The sequence below is a fragment of the Colletotrichum scovillei genome (genome assembly GCF_011075155.1).
Source record: "Colletotrichum scovillei strain TJNH1 chromosome Unknown Contig00002, whole genome shotgun sequence".
Taxonomy (NCBI): domain Eukaryota; kingdom Fungi; phylum Ascomycota; class Sordariomycetes; order Glomerellales; family Glomerellaceae; genus Colletotrichum; species Colletotrichum scovillei.
In genome coordinates, this window is record NW_023336260.1 from 42,930 (window position 1) to 70,454 (window position 27,525).

General features: G+C 48.1%; 7 protein-coding genes across 7 annotated transcripts; 3 read left to right on the plus strand and 4 right to left on the minus strand.

Annotated features, from left to right (window-relative positions):
• Positions 1-350: 350 nt before the first annotated feature.
• HER10_EVM0005037 (uncharacterized protein) lies at positions 351-2,730 on the minus strand. Its single transcript, XM_035474663.1, has one exon. It carries the CDS (start codon positions 2,277-2,279, stop codon positions 774-776), a length of 1,506 nt encoding a protein of 501 aa, XP_035337173.1. The 5' UTR covers positions 2,280-2,730; the 3' UTR covers positions 351-773.
• A 4,622-nt stretch (positions 2,731-7,352) lies between these two features.
• HER10_EVM0009609 (uncharacterized protein) lies at positions 7,353-9,189 on the plus strand (the record flags this gene model as incomplete). Its single annotated transcript, XM_035479094.1, has 9 exons — positions 7,353-7,607; positions 7,717-7,855; positions 7,918-8,102; positions 8,159-8,195; positions 8,255-8,322; positions 8,388-8,425; positions 8,480-8,815; positions 8,870-8,937; positions 9,002-9,189. Exons 1-9 carry the CDS (start codon positions 7,476-7,478, stop codon positions 9,187-9,189), a joined length of 1,191 nt encoding a protein of 396 aa, XP_035337550.1. The 5' UTR covers positions 7,353-7,475.
• A 3,794-nt stretch (positions 9,190-12,983) lies between these two features.
• Positions 12,984-13,378, minus strand: HER10_EVM0000530 (uncharacterized protein; the record flags this gene model as incomplete). The annotated part of the gene is made up of 2 exons (XM_035470307.1): positions 12,984-13,318; positions 13,354-13,378. The coding sequence occupies 2 exons, from the start codon at positions 13,376-13,378 to the stop codon at positions 12,984-12,986; spliced, it is 360 nt and encodes a 119-aa protein (XP_035336818.1).
• A 1,502-nt stretch (positions 13,379-14,880) lies between these two features.
• HER10_EVM0009635 (uncharacterized protein) lies at positions 14,881-15,315 on the plus strand (the record flags this gene model as incomplete). Its single annotated transcript, XM_035479118.1, has 2 exons — positions 14,881-15,202; positions 15,257-15,315. 2 exons carry the CDS (start codon positions 14,881-14,883, stop codon positions 15,313-15,315), a joined length of 381 nt encoding a protein of 126 aa, XP_035337554.1.
• Positions 15,316-18,397: 3,082 nt separating this feature from the next.
• HER10_EVM0011058 (uncharacterized protein) lies at positions 18,398-19,892 on the minus strand (the record flags this gene model as incomplete). Its single annotated transcript, XM_035480500.1, has 2 exons — positions 18,398-18,469; positions 18,861-19,892. 2 exons carry the CDS (start codon positions 19,890-19,892, stop codon positions 18,398-18,400), a joined length of 1,104 nt encoding a protein of 367 aa, XP_035337677.1.
• A 667-nt stretch (positions 19,893-20,559) lies between these two features.
• Positions 20,560-22,021, plus strand: HER10_EVM0003185 (lactonohydrolase; the record flags this gene model as incomplete). Its single annotated transcript, XM_035472869.1, has 6 exons — positions 20,560-20,715; positions 20,771-21,113; positions 21,166-21,273; positions 21,329-21,538; positions 21,587-21,763; positions 21,813-22,021. The coding sequence occupies 6 exons, from the start codon at positions 20,560-20,562 to the stop codon at positions 22,019-22,021; spliced, it is 1,203 nt and encodes a 400-aa protein (XP_035337029.1).
• A 750-nt stretch (positions 22,022-22,771) lies between these two features.
• Positions 22,772-24,307, minus strand: HER10_EVM0012244 (alpha-L-fucosidase 1; the record flags this gene model as incomplete). Its single annotated transcript, XM_035481642.1, has 1 exon — positions 22,772-24,307. One exon carries the CDS (start codon positions 24,305-24,307, stop codon positions 22,772-22,774), a length of 1,536 nt encoding a protein of 511 aa, XP_035337777.1.
• Between the last annotated feature and the right edge of the window lie 3,218 nt (positions 24,308-27,525).

A 27,525-nucleotide genomic window follows, 5' to 3' on the forward strand; every position in this document is an offset into this window, starting at 1 on the left:
TGTTTACCTCAACGCTATTAAGCAGTAGTAGTCTTCTTGCAATCAGGCTCCTCAGTACATTTTGTCGTGTAACGCAACACACACAATATAGTTGCAGTAAGCTGTAATTTGCCGTTTGGACAAATAGTTATGCCCGATTTTGATTATCTTAGGTTTGCCCACGTAGATCCTACATAAGTAGTTAGTATAAATTCACAGTCAGTTACTTAGTCGCTTACCTTAGTTAAGATACTTATTGCTGTGCCTAACGTACTCCCTACCTTATCTTTCTACGGGCCTAATAGTAAATGCACGAGACTAATTTTTTTCCAAAGCTAGTCTACAAACATCAGTGAAGTCGTATTTCTTCTTCCTCCATTCTTTTATACTAAAGCTAGTCTTTAGAGGATTAGGCAGTGAAGCATTGCTTCTTGGCTGGCCCGAAAGCTTTGTAATAGTGAACAGCTTTGAGACACGATGAATGCCTGGGACAACAGATACAAGAGTTTGGCTCCTTGATTTTGACATATTGCCTTTTACCGAATACTAGTCGCGTCCGGACGCTAACTCCGGCTAGAAAGCTCGCAAGTTTGCCCAGCGCGTGTCCCAACGATTCAACCGCCTCATTCAGAGAATATCAAGGCACCATGGTTCAATGCAAACCTCTTCCCATGAGCTTAGCAAAGTTTAACGGCACCTTTGTTTCCGAGTCAGCTTCGTTTCCCGTCACATTAAATATCCCAGACAGCAAGAATGGCATTAAGAGGGGTAATCATTCAAAGAAGCAGCATACCCTAGTCTTGGAGTGCTCTACGCATTCTTGCCTTAGTGACGGCCATCTTGGCCGCAACTTTATCGTTGATGTACCCATTCACGGTTTCTGCCATGTTCTCTTCAAACCATTTGCTCATGTGCTCCTGCATTGCGTCTCCCAAATTGTCCCTGACCCACTCCTCCACATCATCGCAAATGTCCGGCATTTGTTTCCCGAGCTTCTCGCACTCATCGTCAAGCTCGCCGGTATGAATGAGCAATGACTCGACAGTCTCCTGAGTTTCGGTCTGTCGGTTGCCCAAGTCGCAACAGTTGTCCTCTACATCGTCATGCCGTGCCTCGAGTTCACTATTGCGCCTCTTGAGTTCCTCGACATCTGCCTGTAGCTGTAGGATCTGCCGGCGTTGCTGCTCAAGCAGAATCGTCAACCTACTCTGTGACCTTTCCAGGTCTGCAAGTGGAGATTTCGAGTTCTCTCCAGGGCGTTCTTCGTCCGTCGTAGTTGTGTAAATAGTGGTGAATGCACGCTTACAATAGACTCTCTTCGAGCAAGGATGTATGTCCGTCTCTTCGCTACCAAAGTGCAGCCCTCGTTTAGAAGTATTTGACGTATTGTTGTACTGCCCTTTGCTATCTCCGTATGGAGGGAGGGCATCGTCACCGCCAAGACCCCCACCAACGAAAGCCGTGGCGGTCGATTTGGCGCTCGCCTGCTCCCTTGGCTGCCTTCCAGTATTTTCATGTTCATCATACTGCGGCGGCGGTGACTCTTGGTCGCGCGGCACAATGTCAAAAGCAACAGTGGAACCGCACGACTCGGATGTGACTGGCGTGGAAGCTCTATTGTCTTCTCCGTCGCGCGGGGGGCTACTTTGGACCTTCGCGGTGAACTCCTCAAGCGTCACCACAGTACCACCTTTGCCATGATACAGCCGGCGCAGATCCAACACACGCTCATATGATTGACGCTGGGCGGCTGTCAGATTCGGAAATTGTCGAACGCCCTCGGCGAAAGCTTGGAATGTGGCCATCCGCAAGACGTTGTGCGGGAAATAGAGGGAAAATGTTGAGGCCGTCGCGAGTGACGTGGCCAAGGCAAATGTGTACCGCGCCGGGTTGTCGGAGGCTTGGACCTCATCGCGAGTTAAGCCAGTGGGCGCGATAAGTTGGCAATGGAAGCCACTGTGCAACCGGAGCTGAAGGCGAGTGACGAGGCGCTTGGCACCTAGTCGCTGGCGGACACGTTCGAGGCACGGCGGGCTTTCGTCATTCGTATTAATCGTATCGCAGGTCGTGTGGCGCAGCGAAGCAATGCGGTCGGGGGTGATGTGCAGATAGAGAGTGGTTTTGTTCGAGGTGCCGTGGGCGATGGCTACGCTGAGGCGGAAAAGAACTGATGACGACGGGTGATAGAGGGCGTTCAGTTTGAAGGGTTGGTCAAGGAATTCGGGCTGTCGTCCATTTTCTTTATCTTCACGCACCACAAAAACAGTATGGACAAAGCGTATACCTCCGCCGGACGACATATTAAATTCGCTCGGTATTTGATCTTCTATATGTGCACAATGTCTGGTAGCAGCCAGTGACAAACTAGGTGGATACTTACCGCGGTAAAGTCATGACCATTCCTTTTCCTCTCTTCGCTACAAGTGCATATACGTCGCGAGGTTTTTCGTAGACAAGACTAGTTCCAACACGGCCAAAGCCCTGCCCGGAATGCGTTGGGGGCTCCTGTACAAGCAGTAGAATGAACAGAGCGACGGGGGACAGATCCAAGGGTGATGTTGCAAAGCAAGATTCACAGGTTGAACGGGTTCCGACGGGATTCTGTTCCTACTCGTACAGAGAGTCAGGCAAGCATTCAGGAGTAGTCAAATGGTCGAAGTGACTAGAGCAGGTCTGCTTCATCGAAAAGCGCGCGTGCGAAAGATGAGGTGGAAGATGGAAACGATGGAGCGACCCCACGGGAATTCGCATGGTGATGGCGACGTTGTGTTAACCACCGCGTGGCTGGGTGGATTGGGTGCCAGGCTGCCCGGGTCCGTCGGGGTCGACGAAATAATTTTCCGTATCTTAGTAAGCATGAATGTCGACCTGCACCTGGGAGCTCAATGGGTGGGGTCTGAGGTGGCATTATACGGACGCTCATGTGACTAAGGTAGCAGCTTGCTAGCTTCCCTCTGGCGGGCATTAGTCAGCTGCACTCAAGCCTGTACGCAGAACACGCAGAATACAGCCAAACATCTTAACCACTACTTCTTTAAGGTATTTTAAATACGACAGCTTTCTACCAAAATTCAAATGCTTGTTAGCTTCATGTGCCATTTGTTTAATATCAATAGGCTATCGAAGTCTTAGAACTAGGGAGTTCCTAGGGCCACACTGCTGCGGCATAGTTTATTTGAACGCTCGAGACTTAGGTGCATGCAGGCCGGCAAGCCGATTCCTGCAATGGATTCAAGAAGGCCTACGACTTGGGTCAGATATCAATGCACTATAAGACAGAAAAGCCTTCAGAAATTTCTTCACGTTCTCGTAAAGCGTGTTGATGACCAACACACACAGTTGTTAGTTCAGATTGACAGTACCATTTCCTGCCTGAACGGATGGTGTGACTCTGACTACCAGTTGCACAGACGCCTCCCTCCCGGAATCACTCCAGTCATATCTTAAACCGGACTTCTCGGCATCATCACCACATTCTTACAATACAATTAGCTTGACTTGTATCTTATTTTCACACCGCATCCTTTTCGTGTGTCTGACTGCGTTCGACGACACTATTAATAGCGCTAAGATTGCGAACGACATCCAACCCAACTCTATCCCTATTTCATTTTTCTTCAAGGGAGATGCCATAGGAATAGCGCCTCAACTACTAGTAAACGTAAAGACATCGATACCTATATTGAACGCGCTACCGCTTAGCTCAGGAAAGTCTCCACTACTTCTACCCATACCTACTACGCTATCGTAGTCAGATAACATATTAGAAACTTAAGGCTAAGGTTCTACCAGGCTGCCCAAAAGCTTTCTACTTTGGCACCCCTTGTTGTCCAGCAGTATAGCCCTCGACTTAGTATATAAATTGTATAGTATTCGATTACTAGCCAAGTAATCCGAACGAGCGTTAGATACGGTATGCTACCTTGTAAAGAAAGGCCGTTGATTATATAGTTACCTCATAGCTAGCAAACTAATATACTTCACAAATAGTAGATTTCATTAATGAAACTAGACCTTTTCACTACAAGACTTATGAACATAGAAATGCTCATCTCACATACTACTATTACTAGTAAAGACTTGCTTCGTCCTGACATGCTCTATGAGAAGGCTTGGCGACTGTCGATGGTACATACGACCATACCTATTGGAAAACTCGGGATCCCGTCCGCTCTCCCATAGATAAGCCAATGAGGGCCGGATTAGTAGTTGGGTCAGTGACGACCAGCGAATACCCGGTGTTGCATGTCCTTTTTTGACTGAAGTTTTTTCGATCCTGGCAAGATTGTAGGTAACGATAGTGGTCTATGTACTTGGGCTGCGGTGATCTTAGGGCCTCCCGTACACTTAAGCAAAGTTGTCACAATAAGACAAAGGAATTTTTCGAGTTAAGTTTGCCAGTGAGCCCCAACTAGAATAATAGTCGGGTCATAGCAGCGGACTTGAGCTGAAGTCTATCTAGTTATTACATTGCTACTTACCTTTATTAGTGATGGTAAAGGAGGGCCGGCCGCGGCGTTGATATTGCTAGGGCTGTTGTGGCTTAGTATTATCCGAGTTGATTTTGTTATTCTAAAGTCCCGCTATCGGAACACACCGTACACCCGGGTCACGTGTCACTAACAAAGACCTTTGGCATCCCGCTGCCCAATGAACGCAGAAATTGTCAGACTGCGATACATGATTATGTCAGCCCTGTAAAGTCTCACCTGCGACTACCCAACGCGTCAAGCAGACGATGCTGCTTCCGTCACTAATTTCTAGTCTAATCTCACACGGTTTGGATATGTCGTGTTGTGTATCTCGTTGACATCTCGCGAGCCAACCTGCGTGGTCATCTGGCGGATTGCTTCGCTGCTTGCCAAGCCGTCCATTCTTATGTAGTTTCTGGGTTACTGCTGTGGACAGGCAGAAGAGAGTAATATACGGGGTTCGAAGACTAAGGGGTTGCCCAAACACCTTTTAAGGGCGGGGCACTACTTAATTTTGTCCATTCTTATGTTCCCAGCTTGTTCTTCTCCTATCTATCTTGGGTGCCAGAACCACATTGTGTCCGCCTGGCTGTGAGACATCGTTGCAGCCACTTCACCTTCCACCACCATCGTTTCCCAGCCACAACCCGGAAATCATCTACCATCATACCTGCTCTCTCTCTCTCTCTCTCGCAAAGACTCAACAGCGCATGCGTTGTGAGAGTCTCGACAGACTCGACTCTCCAAACCCCAGCGCTGCTCATCGACAGCATTTTCAGTAAGAGTGGCATCTCTGAGTATCAGCTGGGTCATGAACTGATGCGTTTTCATTTCACCAACAATGTACACTCTTTGGGTGCTTTATTTACAAGAGCCACAACACTCTTATATTGGCATACTATCCTGAAATGCTTGTTATCCTCATTGGCCCTGTTACATAGTACAAAACATGCGGCTAGGCGGCCGGCGTTCTTGGTACCAAGCTGGAGAGTGTGGAGCACTTGCGATTCTCGCGCGTTCCTTCCCTAGTGTCGTTTGTTGTGACATAGGATTATACACATCAAAACTTCTCTCAATCGCAATTGGCGAGCATCAGAAATTGGAGGGGACAAGTTGAGGAGCAAGGTCCGTAAAGATGAAAATGGGCCGGGAATGCCAATTGAATATGACAATGCCGAAAGCTAGCAATAAAGACACTTTTCTTTTCGTGTGACAGGCAGCTAAAGTATTCTGGCTTTGGAAAGTCCCATACAGGCGGCTCTTTCATCATCAAACGTCCATTAGATCTTGATAGACGGGCACGAACCTCTTGACTGTTAGTTCATCCAAGAAGTCACATTTGGGACTCGATTCCCATGGCGTTCTGCTCATAACTGGATATGTTGGAAGCGGCTTCAAAGCAGGCTGGGGTAAAGTTGGTGGGTATAGAGATAAGTCCAATTAACCCCGTCTAGAGCGCTTCAGATTGCACTTCTTGAATTGAGCCTATAGGAGAGTGGCCTATGGCACCAGGCACACAATAAAGCATCGCTTCCAGGTGTCTTAAACCACTTCTCTCTCACCTTCTTCGAGCCATTTCTAAGGATACTTTTCCCTGGTGTCTGGGAATACCTCTGCACTCCTCTTGGAGCTTTGAGAAGAACAAGTTATTACTTGATAGTGACACTCTGGAATGTTTCTATAGATGCCAATTACTCTAATTCAGAATCCTGCCTTCATTCTTATCACCCTTGGCCTTGCCTAGGTATGTTGATTGACAGCTAACTCCACTCCCCCTTTCCCCGTCCCGCTCATTCTTCGACAGCAATACAGTAAAGCCCACCTGAGCCATGCATAGGATAGACAACGAGGCTGATCCAGGGGTAAAGTGCGGGGTAGGGCAGACTGAGGCGTAGTAAATTGAAGAGAATCAGCCAACAATAAGAAACAGGTGTAGCCCTCATTCATTTTACCCCCTTCGATGACCTAACCAGAACAGACTTTGACAAGGAGATTCCGCCTCAGTCAATCTCCTTGAAGCTTCTCCGCCTCTCTCTCTTTGTTTCTTTCAACAACGAGATGTTGTGACACCCTCTGATGTTTATTCCTTGTGTTAGCCGAGTTTGGTGGTATGAACAGACATTGAGTTTCAACTTTCGGTAGCGTGAACCACCATTTCGTCTTCGACCTAGACGAATGCGGTGACCGTGCCTCATACTTCACAGCTATCGGGAGATAAAAGCGGTAGTCATGTTCGGGTGGCTTGCATCATTTTGATCTCAATACCGTCTGGAAGCCCACTGCTTACGTGAATACGAGAGGATTTGCCCACTTTGCCCCCATGGACTCCCCGATTCATGAGTGAAACAAGCGTATTTTGAAAAACTCTGTTGCCGTTGCCGAAAGACAGGCAATTCCGCCCTTTTTTTGTTCTAGTCGTCCGTAGTGGCGACTAGGAGCTACTAGCGTCGGAGTCCACGTGCGAGACATCTCCAACAGGGACTAGCCGCAGCTTGTCTCGCCCTCCGCATTCAGCAAGCAGCACGGCTCAGACACATGGGGCAAGTCGATCCTCCAGCGTCAAACTTCGTGCTGTTGGGTCAGTGATGGGACCGCGACACAGCCAACACTACTATCTGGCTTAGGGTCAAGGGCGTAGCGCCGGCCTAAGCTGTTAGTCGGCCGGAGTAGGTGCATCAGTCGCGCGACGAGTCAACTTGTACCTTGAGACTAGCGCTATGGCCCACCGGCATCCATACTCAAAGCATTGTCAAGTTCCGCTTCTAAACTGTTCTGGCAAAAACGACCGGCCCCTACGGCGGCATGCGGACAACGGGACCCGCAGTGCGGAAACCCCCCTTGGGCAGATCAAATCTCATATGAGCTTGCCAGACCCGTTGCGCAAGGGTAGCGGTGTTGCTACTTTCCTCTCTTTTGCGTTTCCCCCCGGGAGTCTCCTATCATTGGCGACAAGGTTTGCGTTGGCAGGGCCTTCCGCGTTCACCATTGCCAAAAGACACAACTAGTTTCTGCAACTTTATCGCGATGATGATGAAGTTCATGCTTCTGAGGACAGGCATCCTGGCGGCATTGGCGCTGGTGGCAGGAGCAGAGTCAATATTCGACACAAATGCGACGGCGGTTGCACAGTGGCTTGGTGCAGTACCACAATGCTCGGTAGGTCATAAGCCCCTTTGGCTACGTGATTATTTCTTGTTGTGGATTTTGCAACGCCATCTGAACCCACGTTCTACTCGAACATTTACTCACACTCCTTTGAATTCAGTTGTCATGCTTCGCTGAGGTTCTCTCATCCGGGAGCTGTCAGCTCAAGGGGCTTGCGAAATGCGCCTGCACGAACGATGACATTCAACTAAGGGTCTCAACATGCGTGCAACTGTCCTGTGACTTTGCTGATCAAGTCGGTGAGTAAATATTGCTTATGCCCGCGACCTTTGATCCCCATTCTAAAGCTTGTCCTATCCAGATGCCACACGAAAATCCCAAGTCTTGTGCCACGACTACCCGAATCAACAACGGAAAGGAAGCTATGCTATATTCGCCATCACCCTACCAGTCATCACGACTTTCATCGTGTTTCTGAGATGCTTCGCCCGCTGGACTGTTGCTCGCAAGCTGTGGTGGGATGACTACGTTACACTACTCGCCTTGGTATGCCTATCGCTATTCAAGTCCGTCATGCGAATTTAGGAACTGATGATCAAAAGGGTTTGCTTATTGTTCTATCGGCATGTGGTGTAGCGAGTAAGTTACCAACAGCTTTACAACAGCATGGGGGTGGAGGAACTGACTTCAATTTACAGTTTGTTCCTTGGGATTTGGGAAGCATTACTGGGTCATTGACCCCAACAATGCCAAGCCAATTTTGCAGGTAATTTGGCCCCCCTCCATGCCTATCTTTTCACTTCTAATCAGCTAATCACTTTTTATACATAGATGTTTTACGCGATGCAAATCATATATGTCCTTGTAACGTGAGTCTTGCTCTGGAGCACTATATTGGACTATTTGAAGCTGAATCTCAGTAGGATTACTGCAAAGATCACCATCTGTTGTTTCTACCACCGAGTCTTCCCTAGCAAGCGATCACAGATAGCTGCAAAGGCTGCCATTGTGGTGCTTATTATTCGTGGGCTCGTCGTGGTCTTCTTAATCGCTTTCCAATGTGTCCCACTTACCGCAATCTGGGATAAGTCGGCCAAGGGGCAATGTCTTAACCTCACGGCGATCGGCTACGCGGGCGCCATCTCCGGCATTGTTGAGGATGTGGTACTTCTCATCATGCCGATCCCCGAGCTTCTGCACCTGCAGTTGGGGCTCAAGAAGAAGCTCGGTCTGATCTTCATGTTCTGTCTTGGCTCATTGTAAGAAGCAATGAATCTTCCCGAGTTAATTGAGAAAACTAATCAGATATTCAGCGGATGCATCGCCAGCGTGGTTCGACTCAAATACCTAGTCTCCTTTGCAAATAGCTTTGACCCAACATGTATGTTATTAACCCACATCATTATGTCGAAAAGTTCGATGGCCACTAACATTCTTGATACTAGGGGACAACGCTGATGTTGTCAGTTGGAGTGGCGTCGAGGTGAATGTGGCCGTGGTTTGCGGCAGCTTGGCGGCATTACGGGCACTGTTCAATTATCTTGTACCTTACTTCACCACTGTAAAAGAGGAGACTAGTGAAAGCATGTACTCTTTACGGGAGGAAAGGAAAGAAGGAGCAATTCCAGTTTAAGAAAGATCAAGAAAGATTAAGACAATGTTCCGAGTTATCCTTGAAAAGCATCTCAAGACCTAAGTACAAGGAATCGTTGTGGTTTTAGTGCGAAGAACTCAGAAATAATAGACCTACTTGGTCTATAGGGGTATGTTTAAACTCCCTACCAGGTAGCGTGGGTCTGGCCAGGGTAGAGCAGTGACTCTCAATGGCCAAATTTGTGTTCGACGTGCACAAGAATCTCGAAAGTAATGCTGCTGATGTAATCTCCAAAAGCACAGGCGAAGATACCTGACAGGGAGGTTAAACTTTGGCCTGATACCGCAGTAGGAGCCAGATTCGCTGGCTGGATCCGAGGTGTGTTCAGCCTAAGTCGTACCCTCACAAACTCTACCCTGGCCCGCCACGTACAAAACGGAACCACAGCCGGCAGAAGAAAGCCAAACTGACTCATATGTCTACTTACGGACTCCGCTTCGTTTGACATGCTTTTATTCAGCTAGGCCTTGCAGATGCCAACGTATCTGAACAGAACATCGCATTGCAGAGATTTCCAGGGCACGCACCATGCACGTTGGTAGATTTCGACTGGCTTACACATTCAGGGCACGTAAACTAGTAGATGTTCATGCTCCGCGTTCTGGACTGGCCAGCATTCATGTCCAATTTTCGACATGATTATGGTCCTCCAATCAGAGTTTGATCTCTATGAACATGCGGCTGCACTCGCCATGATATGGCGGTGTGCCAAATTACTAGATATACACTATCTACATAGTCCGCAAGCACGAAGAAATTGTGAGATCTGTGAAACCCTAAGAGGAGGGAGGTTACAAGAAGAAGCAATTTTTGTACGACAAGCCTACGAAATCACTGACTTGGCTAGTGTGGAGAAGCACTGGAGATATGATGGTAAGTGGATAGACTTGACCCTTTTACCCGTCAAGAATCCTACGTATTTGTGAAAGTCTGTCTATCAGTCTTTCCCCTCTTCGTTTCGAATCCATAGAAATTGAATACAATCATCCTACAACTCATATAATTCAACTTGTGGAGTTGTAAGCTGCCTTGATATTACTTAACTCTTCCGCAGTAAGGGAAATGATAGTACCGTGGCGAGGAGAGGCAGGGTACTTATAGTCTTTCGCGATTTCTATCTCCCGTTGGCAAGTTCGGATGACTCAAGTGGAACATAGCCATTGCCGCCAAATTCGTCAGTCAGCATGATGTACCTCGGCCCATTGATATCTTGACAGTTTGCCTTGAAGATAGAAGGGCACTCCACCTTGGTCCCCGCGCTTTTATCAAGGCAACTGGCTACCCTAGCCTAGTCTGACAGTCCAACAATTAGGTTGGAGCTCTTCTCCTGTACAATGTCTGCGCAGCCATCTATAGTGGCTTTGATGAAGCGATAGTAAGTTTTATTCTCCCTGATCAATGTGGAGTCGATCCGGCCTTTGGGAGGCTCGTATTGCCAGATCTTTTGCTCACTAGAAGTTTGAAAGTCTTGCGTGGTAGCCTAGACCATTCTCTGGCACTAGAGAGGATCGCGCTTAGGATTGGCCGTGCTATTGTAGATGCTGGACGCCCAGTACATAACGTAGGTCTGTAGCTCCTCGTCATAGTACGCCTCAGGTGCGCAAGTATTGCCAGAGTTATCCGGTGATACTAGGACATGGTGTTGAGCACTGAATATAATAAGGTCCTCCGACTCCCAGACCTCGAGATGACGACTACGAAGACTCTAGGCCTCGCCCTAAGACGTGCCGCAGGCGATGCAAAAGTCCTTGGATATGAAATAGAACTTGTTGCCTGCGCGGGAACGCATAAGGTAATGAGAGTGTCACGAACTCCACCATGCCCATCAGTCGATTTCAGGATCAAATGCCCATTGTTTAGCTCTGTGAAGAATAAGGCATCGTTTCCGTTACTGGCAGTCAGATGGATATTCTTGTCGCGGTTTCTGAAGTATAGAAATGTGCATCTCTCGTAATGAGAGATGCAATCGATCTGGCGCTTTGTGTACCATAGGCTTATAACGCTGCCAAGGTGTGTTGGTGATCCCGCGGCGAGTATAGCTACAGAAGCTAACGTGCCGATGGCGCGCATTGGGCTAAAGTTGAGAAACATTGTGATCAAAACCTATTGCACACCGCCTATTATCAGAGGCCACCAAGGTAGTAGAGTGAGGCTGTCTGTGTGGGCACGTTAATCAGGAGTGTCAGAGTTGACACTTCTGTCATCCCGAGCGACTCTTGAATACGTGACACGGCAGCCTGGCAGGTAATCATACCTGTTTGATCCACTGGCAAACCCAGCTTGGCAAAAGTTTTTTAAAAAGAGAACAGAGAAAAGAAAAAAGAAAACCCTGGTTCAATCTTCGTACTACTTACTGTTAGCTTAGGCGCTCGCTGTTTAGGTAGGTACATAGCGCCATTTCAGCTGGGAGAGTAAATAGAATACCTATTTGTGCTTATAGCTCGTCAGTGGCCAAGCTTTCTTGTAGTTCCTATGTACTGTAGCTAACCAAGGTATGCTAGCCACCTCACAAAAAGAACAGTTTAAATTAATAAGGACATGAAGTTAAACCTTAAGCCAGGAACGCCAATCGCAGGCTTCACTCTAGATTCCCCCGGACGTGACAAACGCCGACCCGGTAAATGACCCGGCACGCCGGACCCGCTTACCAAGAGTGGACTGGTGATTGGAGCGCGTCAATGGGATCCACGTAAATGTTGTCGATCCCACGTTATCCATTCTTACCCCAGATTATCTTCCCCGTGAGAGCCCCCGATTCTCTTCCCCGCACGAATACGGAGTAGCTCATTGTGACTTGGGAATATAGACAGCGACCCGCCCCAATCTTGCGTCGCAATGCGTCGCAAGTCCCTTTAAACATAAAGCGCTACTCGGTATTTTGGAACCCGAGCTGATATGCTGATGCGACATTCTTGCGAGGAGTCAATGTTTGTCGTGTAGAATCACGGAATTTCCAAAACACACATAAAAACCTCGAGCGACAGAGAATAGTGATCATAGTGAGTTCAGTCCAGTCTTTGCACGTATTATGTCCCATCATATCGCCGAATCTTGAAGATGCGTGCCTTCTCAGCAATTAGGTGTCTCGCTGGTCTCTGGCCATGCCTCACTTATGGCTTCGTTAATCCTATTAGGACAGGGAGCGACCCGCACATGGTGTATGAGAATGGAATGTGAGTATCACGTGCTAGCATTGATTCTTTGTCAGTGTTTATAATTCATCTCAGGTACTATTTGACCTCCACAACGTGGACCGATGTGCGCATCACCGCCGCCTCCACAATCGAAGGTCTCAAGACAGCAGAACCTCGCGTCATCTGGTCCGATACCACGAACCCGGCCAGAGCCTGCAATTTCTGGGCCCCTGAGATGCACAAGCTTGGCGATCGGTGGTACACATACTTTACGGCAAGTGTATGCAACTCCGACTGGGGTATCGTGCTGCCGTCTTTGAGAGTGTTTGTTCTCGAAGGCGGTGAGGAGAGCCCATTGTCTGCAAATTACACATTGCTAGACTCGATTGTTCCTCCAAACTACGATGGAGGGATGCTTGATGCGGTATGCTGTACGACAATTTCATATCAATTACACGACTGACACAATAGCCTCTAGACTGTTTTTGAGATTGATAATACGAAATACTTTCTGGTATGTCTATTTTTCTACAACCCTGTCAGGTACAGTAAGTCAAACCCCCCACTTCCTGGCACCCCCCTGTTTCTGGCACCCACAAAAACGATGGGATCACAACCCAACCTCCTCATTACTATTAACTATTGATCCTCAACCACACCCACTACAATACAACTGCCAGCCTCACTAGGGCATTCAGAGTCGCTGGATTCAGCCGTAATAACCTCCTTTTCACCCGCTTCGATTTGAGCCCGATGGATATCCCTGATGTTCGCAAACTTCGTGTTGGGATCGATCTGAACAGTCTTCCTCTTCCTAACTGCAGCGTTGGTAACTTGAGCCCTCAGGTGAGCCAGCTGCTGCTGGGCAGCTGCCAGTTGCCAGGCCTGCTCTGTGAAGCCTTTTTTCACCTTCCTGAACAGCAGCCGTTGAGTGCTGGTATCATTGTCGAGTTGGGTGTAAGTGCAGTTGACCGCTGAGCTCTGCCAGCTTCCTGGGTGTCGACCAGACCACTGCAGAGGAAGCAGAATCCCATGGCTCAACAGGGGTAGTTTGTTGACCATTATGGCATCGCTTTTGCCCCGACTGGTTGGTTTGGGTGTGGTGGGTTAGCAGAAGGCTCAGGTAATACCATAGGTTCATCAGGGGCTTAACCATCGCTACAGGGTGTAGACCAGTCCACTTCCAACCACTTCTGATGTTCGAGACTGATAGACCAGCAAGTCGAGCCTTCTGGTAACAGTCCAGGAAGTTCCTTTTACCTATAATGGTAGAGTCGTTCCATTGAGACAAGTAACCGAGCTCCTTCCGATAGGCTGACTTAACAGGGCTGAAGACAGACTGGTCAAGTGGCTGGAGGACATGAGAGGTGTGGTGGTAAGAACAGTAAATGGATATTGTTAATATAGCAATTCCACATGAAGTCTGTCGTCGTATGACTCCCATGCCCATCCACAATCAACAGTCGAGCCTCGCCCTCAGCCTCGGGCATAGTCTGTGGGATAAACACCTTCTCTAACCATTCAATGGCAGTTAAGTCTGTAGTCCAGCCATTATCTGTTGCTGTAAACTCCCACCCATCGTATGGAACCAGATGTAATGGAAACCACTGTTGTTGGACCGTCTTCCCTTGAAAATGATAAGAGGACGAAGTGCCCTACCCAAGGCTGAGATACACTCAATGATAGAGACCCATGCCCTCGACCCAGGTTGTTTCTTGCGAACAGACGTCGTCTCAGCCATGCCCAGCACTAACCCATTAGCTCCTGACCCTCGAGGATGCCAGTCTCATCCATATTATATCTGTTGGCTGGTTTGATGTCCTTGATCTCAGGGATAGCAAGGAACTTAAACCAGTTCCTAATGACCTCAGTAGATGCCCCATTAACGCGTCTAGAATCGATGGAACGACTTCTCTGAACCTTAATGATAGGGTTCCTTCTCACGAAGGCATAGATCCAGCCTTTCCTAATGGTTTGGTATCCCCAGCAGCAGCCAGAACTCGCTCTGCGAATTCCTTCACCTGTTGGTGCGTTGGTGCGAGGCCCAGCGAAGCCTGAATGCGAACCCATTGTGCCAGCTTACTCTCCTGGTCAGGAGACAGCCTCTGCCAGTCAGCAAAGCCACTTTCCTAGTCTGACCACCTTGGAGACGTAGTTGGAGGGTTGATCGTGGTATCCCATATCCAATGAGGCTCTTTGACTCTTGCCGTTTGAGATGTCCTCGAGAGCCTGACGAAGCTGATCTTCGGTATATTGAGTATATTGAGGCATTAGATATAGAAGAAGGTATGCAAAAATGAGCCCATTTGGACTCGAATTGAAAATGTTGTGATAAAAGGAGGTTGGGGGTGGGCATTGCGTTGTGGTGGATTTTCGCGTTTTTGTGGGTGCCAGAAACAGGGGGGTGCCGGGAAGTGGGGGGTTTGACTTACTAACAATTATCTAGTTCTCTGCGGTCAAGGGCCCTATCAGTCCTGATGGTGCATCACTCTGGATCGCTGAACTCCTATCGCCAACAGAATGCGGTAATGCCACAATGATAGCAGCCCCCGAGTACGAATGGGAGAAGGAAGACTCTGCCGTTCTCGAGGGACCGTACGGAGTAATTTCGCCTTGTGGCACGATTTACGTAGTCTACTCAGCCGACTCTTGCAGCACGCCGGCGTACAAGCTCGGCGCCATGAAGTTCGCTAAAGGCGGCGATCCGCTCAGCCGAAGCTCATGGACCAAGTTATCCCAGCCCATCTTCGAAACCAAGAACGGACTATATGGACCTGGCCATAATGCCTTTTTCAAGAGCCCCGACGGGACACAGGATTGGCAGGTGTTCCATGCCAACCTTAATCCTGGCGATGGATGTGGCACCACTCGAAAGGTTTTTATCCAGCCTGTAAGCTGGACTAACAATACAGTTGACCTGGGCGACCCTCTGCCAGTCGGCACTGAGATCAATCCACCTAGTGGCGAGTAAGATGATTCCACAAGATGATTCCACAAGGCATATGGCTAGAAGCAGCCGGGCATACTTGACAGAGAACGTTCAAGCCGCGGATGATCATTACGAATTGAATATAACTCACAACGTATAACACTCTCAACTGCGCTCAACACTGAATATTAGTAAAAGTAGAATTGACGAAAGGGACTTTTTGAGGCACGAAAAGTTGACCGGCATGCTGTGGAATCGCCCGCTTGTGACAAAAGTTACGAACACAGACAACCGCAGCAAGTGATAATGAAACACCATATGCCTGCTGCGGCTTTCTCTCTTAGCCACATGTTTTGTAGAACGCGGCTGCTGTAGATACATGACCAAGGCGAAGCTACTCGACTGTGCCCTCACAGTTCCTCTAATACTTCGACTCGGGAGTCTCTGAGCCTAGAAGCTGACGTCGTCACGCCTACTACCAATATGGACTTTCTCATCATTCATCCATCATTCTGTATTCCCGGAGACTTCAGACTACCTCAGACAGTTCTAGCAGGTAGTATCTGTTGAGTAATAGGTCCCTTTTTCCATAATCATCACGCTGTCAGTGCGGTCTTTGGGTCGCGTGTCGTCAGCCAACCCAGGCGCTCCTTTACCCATCATAAAATATCTCCTTGCGACCGTAGTCTGATCTAGGATTGCATTACCAGGGGCCATTGCAAACAAGATAGTGTCTACAGTCACATTTACACCTAATCCGAGGTATCTTTACCCTACCAACGATCAAATGTCTTTCTTGTCTTCAACAACGCTCGCGGTAGGCTAACTCATTCACACGGCAAACCTTTCAAGCTAGCACGAAGTTCATTAATCATGCATTGGACCATGTAGATATCGGATCAAGGAAAGTGGAGCAATTTCTGACTTGATATGGCTGATTCAATTTCCCTCAACATAACAATAGATAGATAAAGAGATCTCATGGCCCGTGCCGGCTTCAAAGTTTCGACTTCGATCCTGCCGCTCAATGTTGCAACTCGGCAAATGCGATTTCATAGTCGCTTTCTAGTTTTAGCTTGGTTGGGGTACAGACGAGAAACCTTTCATTTCTCTAGCTGTGGGGACAAATGCCAACTTAAACTTCAGATTCCCTTAAAAACGCATTAGTCGTTATTCCCTCCCTTAGCCGGATGAACAGATGGCCGGTTTGGCACCAACAACCCATGGTCGATAGCGCGAAACTATCGAGTTGTGTGACATTAGTCAATCTAGACAAAAGGACTTTCGATCCGAGGTACCTGAGTCTGTTAATAATGCTACCTAGAACGTAAAGTTTATGATGAGAGGTCACCAAGGTGCACACAATGGCAAATATGTGCAAGTGGAATATGGACGAGCCGGTGTAAGCGACGTCTTGTTTATGACCCCTTTGGGCAACAAGGGTTTGAGAATCTCTCCTGGGCCAATAGTAGCTACGTACAAGGCCAAGTCCTTCACTGTTCCTAATCGGGCAGAAAATCATACTGACAAAGTGACACTCATGTGATCAAATGCGATCTTGCAATCCTAATGCCTATGTAACTCGGCATCATCCGGATCGGACCAGATGAATGTTCCTGGTCGTAGTTATCCCTTTTTGTGCTAGAACTCCGATCTAGTCTTGGCTTTTGTCTTTGATTAGATACTTGGAGTCGGGGACCCAATGCAACCCAGGGATATTACCCTGCAGCAAGGAACGGCTAGCCGGTGAAGTTTTCCCTGTCCGGGCTCCTACCCGTACACGCGTATAACAACACAAAGAGGGTATCATGCAACCTTCGGCGACACACAAAGCCCGAAGCCCCTTTCCCTGGCTGACAACAGTTATACAGCAAGCGATATGCCGTCCTTACCACCCGGCTCTTCATGGTGTTATGCAGCTTTGAAGCTTATTTGTCTGTTCTTCTGTTTGGGACACTCTCGGCGTGGGGGCCGAGAGGCAGCCAATTGGGATCATCTCGGGTTTTCCAAAGGTTCTGTCTAGGTAGTGTTCGGGGATGTCACCCATGCTTCTGGAAATTCCTGATTTCACTTTGGCCGGCTTCTGTTACTCTAGTCGCAGGATCGTGTAGCGCTGGGAATGACCAGAAATCGAGTTCATGGGTCCATGCACTGGCACTGCGAAAAGTTCATGGAGCGATATTTCTTAATAGTTTCTCCTTGGTCGCGACATAAGACCCGATACATCGGGCAGTGAGCTTGGCATTTTAAGGCCGGGATCCTAGGCGCATGGGGGCTGTGTCTTTATCCCACAACCGTCACGCACACCGCAACGCAACGCAACACAACCAACGCAACCAACCAGGGAGTCAAGACCACTCTGAGAAACGGAAAGAACGGAGTAGTTCCAAGAAGCGATTCATTAAGTTGAAGTCAACGCTAGAGCACGATTTCGAACTATGAAAATGAGATGGCTTCTCTTTTTCAACGACCCATGGGGTACAGCGGGCCACTTCGTAGCCGCAGTACCCAATCTGCACATCGAACATGGTCTGCAGGGTCTAGTTACGTGCCAGAATTGAAAACAACATTTCATCCCTAATCCACGGGGACATGAAGTCTGGCCAGGAAGCTTAGCTGACCATTCAGGTACCGACAGCATTTCTCACTTTGTCGGTTTCTAATGCAAGCCAGATGCCCGCCCAGCCGCTGCATAGGTGAAAGCAGCCAGAAAAGCAGAGCGCGGTTCCGGATTTTGCAACGTCTTTGCATTGTATCCGTATGCCAATGGCGTTTCTGACTCAAACAATAGATAGCACAGAGATAAAAATGAAGACAAGAAAGCTTGGTGTAAGTTTTCGGAGTGCTCAGTCGACGAAACCATCCGGATACGAGCTTTTGTCAAGGGCTCAACGACCATCCATTCTCCCGTGTCCACTTCTCACCCTCATCCTGGCAATTGTGAGAATGAGAAATCTTACTTTCTCATTCCGAATATGAGCAAGGCGGAAGCGGGGACAATACATGTGACCGCCGATCCGTCATGAAGTGCTGAAGGCTCCTAGGAGATCCTGTCCAATGAAGTTTAACACGGTCCCTGGTAACTACCGACACCTATCTAGTTACCGGAATTTGATGCGTCAGCTCAACTGTACGACAGTCGGGGCATGAGGCGCAATGTACATTGGTGAACCAGAATGTCGATTTGCTGTGTATACTGTCAGCCTGTTCCTCCGCCGTATCCCAAGCCTGTGCCCAGTAGCTCCCGTCCACACAAGCAAAGTGTTCTGTAATGATTGAGTAGTCACTTCCTATGGAGTAACTGCAATGTCTCCCATCTTCCCTATGTCACTGCGCATGGTATTCGGTAGGTTACCGTCGAAACTCGGCTAAGGCACAGGCATATTGATTGAAGTTTGAAATCTAGGCTGCAGAAGCCGAGGAGTACTCGGAACAAAGGTACAAGAACCAAGTGAGAAATGAAAGATTAACAAAGTTACTCAAAGGGATATCACTTGCTCGACGTCCAATATGATTCTGATCTGATTACGCAGAAAGTCGAAAAGCTAATATCTCGCAAACTGTACTTCAGAAGAGGTTGAACAGACATCTCCTTCTCTTTCCTTATCTGGACCGTCGCTGAACTTGTCGCTATCTTGGCCACTGCGCCGTTGCTTCGATTGGGTGTGTATTGTAATCTCAGTTGTCCTTGTCGGGTATTCATTATTGGTTGGATAGTTTATGTCTCCTTTCCCAATGCGAACCTCGTACTCGGGCTCCTCAGTGTTGGCGAAGTGTTTTGACCTCTCGCCGTTGAATGTCTCGAGTGCGATATCATGGGTTTGTGCATTCCCTTGACTACGCACGTAGGCGCTGTTATTCGAAGCCCCCCGTGTGACTTCGACGAGCAAGTTGAGAATGCTGAACTCTAGCTTGAGTTTGATGCTATATGCTAGGGGCTTCCAAGCCGTCTGAATATCGTACAGATTGGTGAACTCGAGAGCGAGGATGGTAACGTCGAGGAGAATGACCAGAATATTCACCCAGATTAGGTGGCTCATGACCTTTTTGGCGCGTCCATCGCCGATGCTGTTCATAAGGCGAACGCGTTTGGTTGTTTCCCAAACGTATAGTGCAGAAATGATGATTTCTTGCACGAAGAAGACAGTGAGCTGGATCTTTTCAAAGATCTGGTAAGGCTTATTGAATGGTTCCGGATTCGCTGAGTTTACACCATAAACTAGGATGATGATGGGTATATGCAGCCAGATTGCGTCGGCGATTATCATGTAGAGCACTAATCGCAGGCGTTTCCGGTCATGTACGACAATGTGTAGTCGTGAGTATAATACAACTGATTGTCCCGTGATCATTGAGCACCAGCCGATGAGAATGAGGGTAGCGTAGATGATGGGCTTCGTCGTCAGGGACAGGTGTCTCAGCAGATAGCCGGTGCCATTGAAAGCTATGCCCCATGTTGCGACTAAGATACTCCAAAAATACAACCCGGAGCGTCTCTTGAAAGAAGTAAAGATCGAAATAGTGAGTTCGAGAACATTGTAGAAAGCAATGCTGATGAAGACACAAATGACGATGACGATGATGGTTTCTTTTGTGTTGATGCCGTCAGCCTCTGCCATGGTTGCCAGTTGTCTTTGAGTTATCAGAACTGGTGGTCGGGTCAATGGAGGAATACGTCTGACAGGAAGAAAAGGATCATTGAGGCAAGGAACGTGATTATCACACATTTATGAAGAGCAAAGTTGTGCTGTCTATAGATAAGCTAGGATCTCACGGTTCAGATTCAGGTTCTTCATCATCATCGGGTGTTTTTGGCGGAATATGGCAGGGAGAACACGAGTTGGTCGACCAAGACCCCTCCATCAGGATCATGTCGCGAAACAGCAGCTTGGCATATGCTTTGGAGGTGCCGTGACCAATGTAGCACCAGAGTCATTGAAACCATACTACTTTTCCAAATCCGATTAAGTCGAACCACTGCCAAGACCCGGGGAACCACTCCGTAGTAGCTAAAATTCGGAGTGGGTGTTCTGGGGGCAGCTTCATTGGCACGGTCGCATTCCATACTCTTCTTCCCAGATCGTAGTCATTAATGGGCTAGTTTAGTGTCCCCACGTAACTGCAAATGTGACTATGCAATTTCACGCTTGCAAGGGTTCATCAACGCGGGGAACTTGCACAGTAGCATACAAAGCTCATGGTACCCAACCTCTGGAACCATCATCTCACTCGTTACACACCACAACCAACCACAACACACTCCTTGAAACTCAAAAAATAAAAAAAATGTCGCGCTCACTGGCGGTCGTCGCTGTTGGTTTCCTCATGCCCCTAGGACTCAGCTGTGCAGCCGGAGTTCCCGCTGCAGCTCAAATCATTGACTGGAAGAGCTTCAACGTTCTTCCGACAGTGCTCCCTCCTGCAGAAGCCAACGACTCTACGGTCCTAACCCCCCAATTGGACTCTTGCGAGCTATTCTTTGCTAACTTTTTCGTAGCTTTTCCTATGGCCCGGCGTGACGAAAGAGTCTCTTGAAGCCAAACCCTTCCATATTTACGACCCCGAGTTCTACGATGTCATTGGACAAAACCCCTCGCTGACGCTGATTGCTACCTCTGACACGGATCCCATTTTCCATGAGGCCGTTGTCTGGAATCCTCCTACCGAGGAGGTCTTCTTCGTCCAGAACGCTGGCGCTCCTGCTGCAGGTACTGGGTTGAATAAGTCATCCATCATCCAGAAGATCTCACTTGCGGAAGCCGAGGCCGTGCGAACAGGTTCCAGAGCTAATGCTACCGTCACCGTTGTCCCTTCGCACCCGCAGGTCATCAATCCCAACGGTTGGTCGTTCCATAACTTCAACTCGACATGACATCAAGCTTACATCAGCAGGTGGCACAAACTACAAGGGCAACATCGTCTTCGCTGGTGAAGGACAAGGTGATAATATCACTTCGGCACTGTATCTGATGAATCCAGTGGCTCCTTTCAACACCACAGGTCAGCTCGGCTTGCCCCAGGTCCAAGAATAAGCGCATGAAACTGATTTCTGCAGTCCTCCTGAACAACTACTTTGGTCGTCAGTTCAATTCACTCAACGACGTTGTCATCAACCCTCGTAACGGGGAGCTGTACTTCACCGACACCCTGTACGGCTTCCTCCAGGATTTCCGCCCTCCGCCTGGCCTGCGTAATCAGGTCTATCGCTACAATTTTGAGACCGGTTCTATTGCTGTCGTTGCCGATGACTTCACTTTGCCAAATGGTAAGTTACTTGTCATTGGGAAAATGATGCATGTCTCACAACCACTAGGTCTCACCTTCTCACCTGATGGCCTGAAAGCCTACGTCACTGACACAGGCATTGCCCTCGGATTTTACGGTCGCAATCTCTCGTCTCCCGCCTCAGTCTACTCATTTGACGTGAATGAAGACGGCACCTGGGAAAATCGCAAGACCTTTGCTTACACTGCCGCTTTCATCCCCGATGGTTAGTATTTTGCTTCAGTAGTCCGATTTCGAAATCTGACTCTGTATAGGTGTTCACACTGACTCTGTTGGCCGTGTCTACGCTGGTTGTGGCGATGGTGTTCATGTTTTCAATCCTTCCGGTAAACTCATTGGTAAGATTTACACTGGCACAACAGCTGCCAATTTCCAGTTCGCTGGAGATGGCCGAATGATTATCACTGGACAGACGAAGTTGTTTTATGTCACACTTGCGGCGTCGGGTGTAGCCATACAGTAGTCCACAAGGAGAGCATGTGGCTATCGGTTGGGCACGCATTGTATTCCAGAAGATACTATTAATGACGATGTGGTGCGTTCCATGTCAAACATTGACTGTCTGCTTTTCTGCCTGCAGAATGCTTTACATTCTCGGTACAAATGCTTTCTAAATGTCTATGATCCTTTCTTTAGTTAAGCGTCGCCCCATTTTGTATTCATAATACATAATCATCCCTTCACCAAGACGCCCTTACAAGCTGAGGGTATTGTGATTGTATCTTTTCCTGAGGTGAATGTGTTGATGACAGGTTTTCAATTTCGATAGGGGCCACCTGGTAGATGTATGAGCTTTTCCTCATCAACGACGTTTGTCGTTGACCGTATGTGTTTCTTTCCATCAGTCATGTCACCGTTATCGTCAAAAGACTGAATTCAATAATCTCAGCACAGCAGACTAGCTCTTCTAGAAAAGCTACTCTCTCGCATCATTCTACTTATCTCTATCAAGCCCCATAGAACACGACGCTTCTTAGTTGCCTATACCAAGATATCGCATCGCACATAGCATGGCAGAATTCGGTCTGTTGTCAGTCACGTGCTATTGTCTCAATGAAAGCGAATCGACGCTCTAGAGACGTGATTCTTCCACAACAACACTCTCATGCCAATTAAAATCTTCGGCCCTTTGACCGCCACTATTCCATATTTCAACTGAATCTCCGAGGTAATAACTAAGAGATCCCTAAACTAATCTAGACTTCCTTCTACCTCATACTGGCTTGGTGCCGAGGACTAGGATGCTCTGGATCAGAGGCACAGCATTTGCTTGCGTGACCTGGAAGCGGACACGGGAGGTCTCCACGGCCGCTTCGAGTCTGTCAATCCGTTTATAGCCAAGTGAAGTACCGTTAACAACGGTCTTGAAAGCTCCGTTAACAACGCAGTCAATGGCATATCCGCCGACTCGCTGGCCGAGTGCAATGTGCTCTTGGACGACGAAGGCATCGACGAGCACCGTGCCACCCAAATCAATCTCGACCCAGCCGGTACGTTCCCCATCTTCCATGGTCCAATAAGTATCAGGTGAAGAGGTCAGAACGTTTGCAGGGCCGAACGTGGTAGAGTTGATCCCGCCTCGAACACTACTGGCTGTGACAACTGACTCGGGACCGGTCAAGTTCCGACCAAGGAAGGCGTCCCTGAGACTTTTAAACTTCATGAGAGCATTGATGTCCTCCTGGGTAATTTGGCCCGTTGTATCCGGCGGCACATCGAGCAGAAGACTGACGCTCCGCCCAACAGACTGCAGGTACATGTCCAAGAGCTGTTGTCCCGTCTTGGGCTGTTCATTGGCGTGCCAGAACCAGCCGGTGCGAACCCGAGCGTCGGCCTCGGCAGGGGTCCAGTACAGTCCATCTCGCAGCCCTGTCTCGAGATCTGTTTCGCTCAGGCGATCTTGGTCCTGCGTCCGGCTGATGGTATGCCAATTGGTGGAGACCGTGACGCCGTCTTCGTTGCCCACCCATCGAGCGTCCACGCCTTGGTGACCCCACATGACTGCCGCTGGTTGGTGAGAGCGGATGATGTCCCGGAACCCAGCCCAGTCAAAGCTTTGAACGGTGCTGGAGCCGCTGGCGCCGTCCAGCCAGATCTCAAAGAGCGACACGGGGCTGCCGTCTTCAAGAGTCATGTTGACGAGTTCCGTGAGTTGACGGCGGTAGAGATCGTTGTAGTCGCCCGCAGTATCATCACCAAAGATCTGGGGCTCATCGTAGATAGTGCCGTTGAGTAGTGGTTTGGGCATAGCTGGGTCACGGTGAATATCCCAGGGTGACAAGTAAACGCCAAACTTGAGATTAAATTTCTTGGCTGAGACGGCTGCCATGCGGACCACATCCGCTTGCAGCCCGGATGCTGAGCGATTCTTGGCCCAGCCGCCGTTGGCAATCTTGTAAGTAGTAGTTGAGGTGTTCCACAGCGCCATGCCATCGTGGTGTTTGGCCGTTAAGATCATGCCGGACATGCCCGCATCGGAAAAGGACTTTGCCCACTGGTCGGTGTCGAGCGCCGTCGGGCTGAATACGTCAGGAGTCTGCTGGCTTCTACCCCATTCCTCATCGGTGAATGTGTTGGGCCCAAAGTGGATGAAGGCGTAGTACTCCATGCGGTGCCAGTCGAGCTGACGTTGGACAGGGAACTGCAAATATTCGGCTGGAGGAGCAATATCCTGGCCATTGACCTTGCTGATGGCCAACATGAGGCATGCGGCCATCACGAGCAGCATCTCACGATATAGAGAGCTCATTGTTTTGCTTAGCCGCCCCAAAAGTCGAAGCATGGTGGTGAATGAATTTAGTAGTGACTGGCCGGCTACTTTTGTGGCATGATATTCTAGTCGATCTCTCAACTTTTTGGAATCACTGGCTGTTTATAGTCGGGACCTTAATATATTAAGAAGTGGTTTCCCCTCATTTGCACGGCTACATGGGTTATGCTCAGCCGATTAAAATGCAATGCCCCACTCTGTCTCGGTGGTGATGTTACCTCACCACAAGCTTAACTTCCTAATAGGGCATGGAGACTTGTCCATGAAACGTCACATGCGAGCTATTGCCTTTGGAAAAGGCTTCTTTTTTTTCGTCTTTTTTGGGGATCTTATGTTATCTATCCAACTACGGCCCTCAAAATGCATTGTCTGACGACTGGATTTGTTATCAAGACCGACTGTCGTTTACCGGAAGTAACGACAGGATAACTTCTATCCACTCATTTTTGTCTTTAAGTTTTGCTAACGAGAGGCAGCGCATGTGTTCCGCTCTCTGACCAATGAACGTGCGTTTCCTAAAATATGCTTCGGCGCCATACCTTGCTGACTGCTCGCGGATGGGAACCATGAATGAATACGTACGACGTCATCTAATGGGACCGGTCATTAATTACCAACTAAATAGGTTTATTTAATTTCACTGTTGCAATGCGTAGTGCAGTTGTGTGTGTCCAGCATTTCAATCACTAATTTACGTAAATGTAAGTGGGTCGCCTCTTAGAAAACAAATGTTCTTTAACAAAAGGTAGCATATTCTTGATTTCTGCATAGCGTCTTTAGCACGTTCTCGTGCCTATATACCCAGGGAAATACCGGGGAAATAATACCAGCCACACTAACTTTAAGCTACACTTTACTCTAGCTAAATTTTTTCTAAGTGCGCACGTCTCACTAACACAGCTCAAAGACTCGGATAGGGGTGACTTAATACGTGAATTCAAACCAAAAACACATCACATACAACACCAGGTATTCGCTGGTCGTCACCGACCCAACTACTAATCCGGCCCTCATTGGCTTATCTATGGGAGAGCGGACGGGATCCCGAGTTTTCCAATAGGTATGGTCGTATGTACTTGTACGACCAACAGCACATTAATATATCCGGAGTGCATTCATTAGCAGGTACAGATGGCAAGAGGTTTCTGGCTCCTTGCTACTCGACATAAATCTTTTCGCCAAGAGATCATATCCCAGTATAAAGGATAAGCATAATTCTTGCTCTTAGTTTTACATCCAGGTTCAAGATGCAAGGAAGCATAACAAAGACTTACGCTCGCTAGATTTATCTAGTTTATTACAGTCTCTTATTCATAGCATACCTCTTATACTATTTACCATCTTCTAAAAAGGCTTAACTATATAAGAGACCTCACCGCTAATCACGATACGTGATCTCGGCTCTATCTGGGATCCATCTTTGTTTCCCCAGTAGATCGCATTTCAACCTTCGTTCTCATTATTGACTTTGACTGGATACTTCGACTGGATAATCGGTCTCTATTACGCATCTCGATCCTATATCGTCGCTATACAGCATCTTTCTGAAATCTGATATACGAAGCTCTAAGTCTGGTGCGACGTTTCCCTCTCGCCTCTAGAGTTTTACTACAAAGATTTAGGACCCATTTTCTTCCCTTAAGATCAACTAGAAAGACTATTCAGCAAGGCATAGAGTGAAACAGGACATACATAGCTAAGAAGCCACCCGAAAGTATCTATGTTTTTCCATTATCTAGGATGAGTTGCAACGTTAAAAGTAATTGCTGAGCAAAACTCTAAGAAAGTAATTGGCATAGCGGGTTTGACCATGGCGCATTTCAGCATCTCCGAGTTAATGATTTACCTCAGTTGCTGCACAAAAGACGTGTGTCATATATCTTCATGAAACTGTCATGCATGCTATCGTTGTATGAAACTCTCACTGGCCCCATTGTTTATAGGTCTCCAGCTCGTAAGCAAAGTGCCTATCTGCTGGCTCCCAATGCCGCCTGATCCTATGGCTGGGGTTATTGAATCAAATAAGCATAAAATTGTGTAGATCCTTGGGGGGTGGGCACTGGACAGAAGTTTCAAAAACTGTACAGTAGGTTTGATTTCTCCTTTCATGGTGGACTTAGTCCAGTTAGGTTCTCTGATATCCACATCCGTCCGTCTCATAAGATAACGCGTAAGAAGTTCAAGTGCTTAATCGTACCGAGTCATTTGACAATGACACGAAACAAAACCAACTGCGCAATCATATTGTCATCTCTGAGTGCTGCAAGTGCCGAAGGGCATTGATCAGGAAATCTCGCCTCGTTTGGAACGACATCGTTCAGCATAAACACGGCTGGTCTAGGGCCACGTGGGAAAAGATTCGTGATCAAGTCAAAAATAAAAATTGAAGGTAAAGAAACATGATATGGTGAGGGCCGTCAGTTGTTGAACTTTTCCAGGATAGCCCACGTTCCTAGGTATATTGAACACAAACAAGGAAAGTAGCATTTTAGGCTCGCAACCTGTTGTTGCAGCCAACATGGACAAAGATATCCCATCGGGTGCTGTATAACGTCAAGATACACACATCTACTTTGGTCTTCTCTGATACTTATCTGACATGGGACTTTTGATTGCGTGCACCAACTCGCAATAACACGGGCACCAACTCGCAATAACACGGCTACCATACCAGACAAATTGGATCAACACGCGATTCATGCTTGGAGTTTCGTAACCAGTACGTCGCTACAAGTTTTATATGACCCAGCGGTCGATAGAATACTTCCTAGAGGTGGACTACCTAATGAGTTGTGAAGGCTTATTTGTACCCGCGTTGTGCTGAGGGTGTGGCGTGACTGAAGAGTCTATCATGAATAGGAATTAGCAAGGCTATAATTAATAGCTAGCTACCTAAGGTGTTTGGTGTGACTGGGACGTGCGTAGAGTACGGAGGTACGGAGCACGGGGTAAGAGGCACCGAACGAAATTCGCACCCCATGAAAATGACCACCACCGAATCTTTTGCCCTCTTGCAATTAGCGCTTTATCCATCATCTTCCTCTTGCCATCCATCTTTGTTTTGCCCGTGTTAGTCAACACCGCCTTATTTCAGTTACCGTCTAAAGTGCAATGCGACTCTTATGGCGGCGTGTTCAACACTGTGAAAGCCAGGTCACAGCAACTAGCCTCGCAGCCAATTACACCATCTAACGCTG